Source organism: Mus caroli, chromosome 16 (assembly GCF_900094665.2).
Source record: "Mus caroli chromosome 16, CAROLI_EIJ_v1.1, whole genome shotgun sequence".
Classification (NCBI taxonomy): domain Eukaryota; kingdom Metazoa; phylum Chordata; class Mammalia; order Rodentia; family Muridae; genus Mus; species Mus caroli.
Genome location: NC_034585.1, coordinates 53,671,022 through 53,679,129, shown reverse-complemented (window position 1 = coordinate 53,679,129; position 8,108 = coordinate 53,671,022). Strand labels below are relative to the sequence as shown.

At 40.1% G+C, this 8,108-nt stretch overlaps 1 protein-coding gene across 3 annotated transcripts in view; it reads left to right on the top strand.

Annotated features, from left to right (window-relative positions):
- The first annotated feature begins 5,568 nt into the window (after positions 1–5,568).
- The window catches only part of LOC110311735 (cell cycle control protein 50C), a 27,343-nt gene continuing 24,803 nt past the window's right edge, over positions 5,569–8,108 (top strand). The window contains exons 1-2 of one of the 3 annotated variants that reach the window (XM_021185238.1): positions 5,569–5,639; positions 7,500–7,716. In XM_021185238.1, coding sequence (XP_021040897.1) covers positions 7,525–7,716 — 192 coding nt within the window. In that variant the 5' untranslated portion in view covers positions 5,569–5,639; positions 7,500–7,524. Of the gene's footprint in view, positions 5,640–5,921; positions 6,025–7,499; positions 7,717–8,108 lie in introns of those variants that run through there. The other 2 variants (XM_021185239.1, XM_021185240.2) reach the window with 2 other exon arrangements.

Below are 8,108 nucleotides of genomic sequence, written 5' to 3'. Positions count from 1 at the left end.
TAAAAATCAAAAAAAAAAAAGAATTGTTTTTGCAATTCTGGGTTTTTGGGCTTTTCCTGACGAGTTTGAGAATTGCTCTTTCCATGTCTTTGAAGAATTCTGTTGGGATTTTGATGGGGATTGTGTTGACTCTGTAGATTGCTTTTGGTAGGATGGCCATTTTTACTCTATTTTGCCAATCCATGAGCATTGGAGTTCTCTCCATTTTCTGAGATCTTCAATTTCTTTCTTGAGAGACCTGACATTATTGTCATAGAGATCTTTGGTTAGAGTTACCCCAAAGATATTTTATATTATTTGTGGCTATTGTGAGGGGAGTTGTTTCCCTAATTTCTTTCTCAGCTTGTTCATCATTTGTATGAAGGAAGGCTACTGATTTATTTGAATTAATTTTAACTCAAATAAAAAAAAAGTTATATCCAACCACTATAGGTTACAGTACATTACTTTTTTTATTGTTCAAATTTCTTTTTCATTTGTTGTTGGATTGTTTTGTTTTTCAGAAAGGGTCTCTCTGTGTAGCCCTGGCTGTCCTAGAACTCACTCTCTATATAGACCAGGCTGGCCTAGAACTCAGAGATCCACTACCAAGTGCTGGGATTAAGGGCATGTGCCAGCATGCCTGGCTACTCTTAAGGCCTAGGTAATTTTTACCTGCCTAGCCTGCCATTTTGTGCTGTTACTGCTGTTACTAGGATATTCTGTGCTTTGGTGCTCTTGGAAAACAATCAAATAGCAGTCTCTAGAACTGCTTTTATAATTAGCCACAATAAGCTTGTACCTGAACCAACCTCCCAGTAGCACTTCCTGCACCTGTGTATGAGCTTTTATGGGTTCTCACCCTTATAAGCTGCCTCTGAGATGGACCCCAACATAAGAGAAACACCTGCATCATTATAAGAAGCTATTTGGAATAAATCTTCCATTTTGATTAGGGGGTCGTGAATTTATGTGATGGCCAAAGCAAACCTGTTACTCTTATCCCTTGCCAATGACCGGCTTTGGCATCCACGTGGTGGGTAAACTGAGGCAGGCAGCAGGGTCAGTGCTTAGAGCCACTGAAGTGAGTAGATCCAGATACCTACAGGGACTGCTGCTGATGGCAGCCAGTAACTAGAGAAGATACTCAGAAGTCTTTTCTCTGAGGTAACAAAACTTGATTTACTACTGATACTCCCTGTGGCCAGTGGAAAAACTAGGAACTCTTAATTCCGCATACAGGTCTACAGACAGACATATACATATTCACACATAGAATGGTTAGAGCAAAGCTTCAACAAGCAGGCTCCAAGCATTTCATGTATACACATGCACACACGCACACACATAACCAGTAGATGGTGGATGGAGCAAGCTCCAACACATGCCTAGACAAACTTAACATACATACATACATACATACATACATACATACACACACACACATAGTTAATGGGTAGAAGGAACAACATGCAAATACCCACTGATACAAATCTTACACATATACATGCATACATAGAGTTGATGGATGGAAGGAACAATGTTCCAGCCACCCATTCTTTATTCTTTCTTCCATAGCTTATATATCCCAGCAAAATCTTTCAAGCAGTATAAAAATACAATGTGATTACGTTTTAGTTTTCTTCTAGTAAATGACTGTGAAAAAAAAAAAAACAGTATATTCCTCAATACCTTTAGAAGAAATAACAGTATGTAGTACAGGTAAAGAGAACAAATTATTCCCAAAACCCCATGTACATTCGTAACTAAGCAACTTGTTATAGATTAACAAAGTGTGAGCAAGCAAGGGAGTTTTCTCAGCCAGTTTCTCTTACTGACAGGCAGTAATGTTTGGTTAAAAAGTAAGGAATAATCATTTTATTATGTATCTTTAAAGGTAATCTTCTAAGAAACTTAAAAGAATCATAAATCTAAACTTTTATATAAAAGTCAGTCATATCTACCTTATATTCTTAGAATTCATATCTATTCCTCAGCAGTGCTTAATAAATCATATCTGGAAGGTGAAGGCAAAAATAGCTATAAAAATGGGTATCGCTAGTCCAGCCTCAGTGAGAGTCATGCCAGCCAGTGCTGCCATTGTTCTTGTTCCCTGATCATAAAAGGCCCCTAGCTTAACTAATAAGAGTGTGCCTTTCTGAACTTCAACTTGTTTCCTAAGGTTTTCTACATCAGAGACAGTAGTAAAAACATGTCGACTTAGCTTCACTGCCAGTTTTATTTTTCCCCATGCTTTCTCAGGGTCGTTGCTGATGCTCTACATTGTCTAAGTTCTTCTCTAGGATGGTGATAGAATCAAGCTGTTCCAGTAGCAGTGTCGGAAAGAGATCTAACATTATTATTGTAAGTTTTCATATAATTCTTAAACTAAGAGGGATGTCAGGGCAGCAAGCAGAGCAGAACTCTACAACAGCAGGAAGTCCTCAGGGCCTTGGGGGTCATGCCACACCAAGGCTCCCCCATGTGGCTACAGTAACTGGTGGAACATAGTCCATGAATTCTAAAGCAATGTGCCGTTCTTCCTTCATGACCCTTGGCAATCCCTTAACACTAACAGGTGAGATTTCCTTCGCCTGTTGGTAAGCAGAATGGAACACATACCTTCATAATCCAGGTGTGTAACTTTTTGTCAAGTGGCATATCTGAGATAATGTAGAAAAATATATACCAGACATACTTTCATATGGAGACATTGCAGTCTAAGTCTGACAAAATTCAGAACAATCCACTAATTTGCCCTTAAAACTAAGACCATTGAGAATACTGTAAACACCCACCCTGCACACATAACCACATTCTGACTCTACCCTTACATTTACTGTATTTCCATCCTGTAAGTAATTCAAGACATTTAAACATAAGGCAGTCCAAACATGTAAAGTGTGTGGTATTGCCAAGAAGGTACTGTGATAGCCTTCAACGTTAGCAGACATCACTCTCTTCAGAACACCTGTACTGACTGTTGACATTCTTGCACAGAATAGGAACTTGAAGAGTCATTAGACCATCCTAAGGTTGCAGCCCCTCCTTTCCACACCCTACCTGTTGCATGAAATATAAAATGACACCATCCCACGCTAACGCCGGCTACTTCCTGGCCCTGATGTTCTCTCCACCTCCATGCTAGCCCCATGCAGTGGCTGCCCATCTCGTTGTTCTCTTGCTGTGGATTCTGTTCCTATTCCCAGGCATCTGCCCCCTGTGGTTAGCGGTCCCAAATCCCAGTAACCAGATAAAATCAAAACTCTAGAAGCTTGTAATTTCTCAGTCAAGATGAATAATAGTAAATTCTCAACCCACAAAACGCCCACACAATGAACTCAAAACTCAATTAATATAAACACAAGCTACACACCTAGATGGGGCAAACACACCCTACTTATTATTTAATCATCTATCTAAGAAATCCCCAATACTTATGGCTCCCAGGACTGTGTGGTTCTGGCTCCTCTTCCTCTCCTATAGGTTCCATCTTATCTCTTCCTCTCCTTTCCTTCTTCTCTCCCTCTGTACTCATCTCTAAAATTCTCAGCCTGCCTTCCTTTTCCACTGCCCATTCACAGGCTCTCACCTTATCTTGTGCCTTCCCTCACCTGCATATAGACAGCAATCCACACCTACCCCCATCTGTATGTAATTCTGCCCCAACCTCATGTGGTTTTAGGAGTTACTAACATATAGCAGGTAGATCAGTTCCTGAAGAGTACACTCTACCTATGGTTCTATGACAGAGTTGACTCAAGCAATGCGGCTGTTTGGGGGGGTCAGTAACCCCATCCTCCTTCAAGTAAAATCAATAGGCTCATTGATTCAGTAAGGTACAATGCATTGGAATCATGACTTTGGTTGGCCATTGGTTCCCTGTCTCCAGTGAAATGTGTCCTCATAAATAGTAGACATGCCATGGTTACACTATCATATGTATGGCACCATGGTTACAGAAAAATAAAGACAAGGGTTTAAGAAAGTCCTTCAAGCCAGGCATGGTGGTGCACACCTTTAATCCCAGCACTCAGGAGACAAAGGCAGGCAGATCTTCAAGTTCCAGGGACAACCTACAATTCAAGTTCCAGGATACCCAGGATTACATAGAGAAACCCTGTCTTGAAAGAAAAGACAGCGGTGAGAGAAAAATCACTCACCCAATTTTTCTAACGATACCACCACTACTAGCAATGATGGCTCTTAGACAGGGAGTTTTCCTCTTAGTGTATATTTGCAATGCTTAAATTATGTTTAGCTGCACACTGAGGTAGAAGGCTACTGTTAACATCCAGTGGATCCCGTGGGACACTTAGTGGGTAGAAGCCAGAGATGCAGCTAAATATTCTGTGCTACCCAATAGAGAGCCAACTGTCAATAGTGATGTTCTTGTTGTTAAGGAAACTTGTTTATTAAGAAACAAAGTGTATGAAGTGTATTTTCTTTTTTTTTTTTAAGATTTATTTATTATATGTAAGTACACTGTAGCTGTCTTCAGACACACCAGAAGAGGGTGTCAGATCTCATTACGGGTGGTTGTGAGCCATCATGAGGTTGCTGGGATATGAAGTCAGGACCTTCAGAAGAGCAGTCAGTGCTCTTACCCGCTGAGCCATCTCGACAGCATGAAGTGTATTTTCAAGCATAAGTTGTATTGCATAAAATCAGGCTTGAGGTTCACTCCATGAGATATAGAACCCATACTTGAAACTGCTAAAGTGACCAAGAATCTGAGACTAGGTAGGTCATGGGCCCTAGGGGAAAACCTATTGCTATTATTATTCTAAAGGAACATAGCAATAAAGTCACTTCTAATAACACCCTGCTAGCAATTGGGGGAATTTGTTTTGTTGTTATTGTTTTTGTGGGCTTTTTGTTTCATTCTGATATTTTTTTTGTTAGTATTAGATTTTTGTTTTTTCATTATTTTGTTTTTTGAGAGAACATGAGGTTGGATGGTTAGGGTGTTAGGGAGGAGTTGGGGGGAAAGAGTGTGATCAAAATATATAATATAAAAAAATAATTAAAAAAAGACCAAAAATTTAGAAAAAAAGTGAATATAATAGGTAGATATAAAATGTGTTTCTGGTTATCTCTCTTAAGAATACTGCCCCTGAAAAGTTTGCACTTACTGCATATGATGAGATTTTTTTTTTTTTAGATTTTATTTATTTTTTGTATTAGTACACCATCATTATCATCAGATACAATAGAAGAGGGCATCAGATCCCATTACAGATGGTTGTGAGCCACCATGTGGTTGCTGGGAATTGAACTCAGGACCTCTGGAAGAACAGTCAGTGCTCTTAAGTACTGAGCCATTTCGCCAGGCACCATATGATGAGATTTTAATTGTCTACTTGGCTGAACCACATGGTGCCAGAGAGTTGGTGAGGCACAATTCTGTGTGGTTGTCTGTGATGAGAGTAACATTTAAATCAATGGATTTAATTAAAGCTGATTGCCCTTCATGATGTAAGTGCGATTCATCCCTTCCTTTAAAGACCTGAACAGATAGGCTGCCCCTCCCTTTCTCCCAGTAACAGAATTCTAACGGAAAAACTGGCTCTTCCTAAGGTTATACCAGTCTCTTGGTCTTCAGAACTCTACTGGGACACTGGCTGGACTCTGCAGATTGGGACTTCACCTCTATACTTGTGTGAGACCATTCCTTATATAATATATATTTATGTATCTAGAGATTTGATTTCTTGGAGAGCCAGGACTAATACACTGCCTGTGAAACTCTGTAGTTTGCCACCTTGTCTTATAAGAAGGCTAAGAAATGCTGTTCTTAATGGTTTGTTCTAGAGATAACTCTCTTACAGAGCATTAGCTGTTCCAACATGGGACCAGGGACTTGTGTCACAAACGTGCCTGATGCCTTGTGAGACAATTTTGCACACATAATCTAATCTCCGGTCTATTGCTGCCCAAGCCCTTAGCCAGGCTCATTTAACAACAGTTCATAGATGTTGACTGCAAGTGTTCCCTGACATCTCACACAGTGGGCAGCAGCAGCCTGGCTGTCAGCACTTGCAGGTCAGATTCAAATTTGCATTGGAACTTTTCCATGAGTAATTCGCTTTTGTTTTGCTTGTTTTGCAAGTATAAAGGTTGATTCTGAATTGGAAATCTACTGTATGTATTTGCATTCTCTTGATATTCTTTTAAATCCTGGTACATTTGTCATTGCCCTCTCTCTCTCTCTCTCTCTCTCTCTCTCTCTCTCTCTCTCTCAAAAACACACACACACTATGGCTTCTCTGCCTACTTTATAAAAGTCTTAGTCTGTATCCTCTGGCATTTTTAAATGAATAATTATAGATTGTTTACAGCCATCGCAGAAAACCCTCAGAACAGAGCCAATGCTGTACGGCAAGGCTGAGTATCTGATAATACTTCACTAACCTACGAGTAGATCAAAGAGAGCTTAAGAGAGACTTTTTCTTTCAAGATTTTTATTTTTATGTTATGTGTATGAATATTTTGCCTGAGTAAATGTCTGTGCACTGTGTGCATGTAGTGGCCAAGAAGGCCAGAAGAGGGCATCAGATCACCTGGGACTGGAATTACAGACAGCTATGAACCACCCTATGGGTGCTGGGAATCAAACCTGAGTCCTCAGGAAAAGCAACCAGTGCTCTTAAACACTAAGCCATCTCTCCAGCTGCAAAACGAGATGTTGTGATCTACATCTTCTGCCTGGGTCTTTCTTGTATATGAAAAAAGAAAGCAAACCAAACAAAAAAGAAAGCTGTTGGACTCAGTGGTTAAGAGCACTGACTGACCTTCTTGAAGGTCCCAAGTTCAAATCCCAGCAACCACATGGTGGCTCACAACCATCCATAACAAGATCTGACTCCCTCTTCTGGTGTGTCTGAAGACAGCTGCAGTGTACTTACATATAATAAATAAATAAATCTTTAAAAATAAAGGGAAGAAGAAGAAAAGAAAAAAAAAGAAAGCTGTTGAAGTTACTTAAGTGCACACATATATATTCTCCAAATCCCTGTTTGTTTTTCCTTCTGTATCATCACAAATGGCAAAGCTAGCTGTAATTTCAGAGTGTTTCCCCTAATTTAGTTCATATTCCTGTTAGACTGTAGCCACATTCGGGCAAAGTGGATAGCCCTAAATTTGCTTGTAATAATCACCAACGATTTGCACAGGTTTCTAAAGATAAATTTGGGAAGGTTTTGCCTTGACGTACTCAACAAATCTCTGAAACAAGCCGTGACAACTGCTTCCAAGCAATTGTTATAGATGTTGGTTTTTCTAGACATTAAGGGGGAGAACACTTATAGCTATGGCGTTTAGCATGGCAGCCTTTCTGAGCCTCAATAAAATACACCCAGGAGCGCCTGGAGAGAGCTGCACTTCCTGTACGTAGCAGGTCTGCTTAGAGAGAAAGATCAGAAAGCAAAAGTGAATTCATGGCTTCATATAATTCTTCATGTACCATTAGCATTATGTGATAATAGTTTTAAGTATGAATGTTCTATATGTCCCAAAAGTATGTGAGTTACCCACAGGACCAAGATGGAGATGATGCCCCAGTATGACCTGTCCAGACTGCCAGAAAACACAGCATTGAAACAGCAAACGTTGCCCACCCAGCAACTAAATCTATCTGCCTCCGTGGTCCTCTCTATCTTTTTCATCACAGGAGGATTCTGCCTCTCTATAGGCATCATCCTTCTGTTGTCTGCAAAGAGCACCAAGAAAATTGAGGTTTGTCCAGTGTTATGTTTTTAATTTCCAAAGATTTTCAGTTTGGGACAATAAATGGGAGCGATCACTTTAAGGACATAGCCCTTCTGCAGGAAACGAGATATGACTGGATCCACCCAACTTTGGGCTGGCAGGGGATGTAGACAGGAAGAGCCCACAGTGATGACTTCACTCATTCCTATTGTCATGTTGGTCATCTCTGACCTTCTTGAAGGTCCCAAGTTCAAATCCCAGCAACCACATGGTGGCTCACAACCATCCATAACAAGATCTGACTCCCTCTTCTGGTGTGTCTGAAGACAGCTGCAGTGTACTTACATATAATAAATAAATAAATCTTTAAAAATAAAGGGAAGAAGAAGAAAAGAAAAAAAAAGAAAGCTGTTGGACTC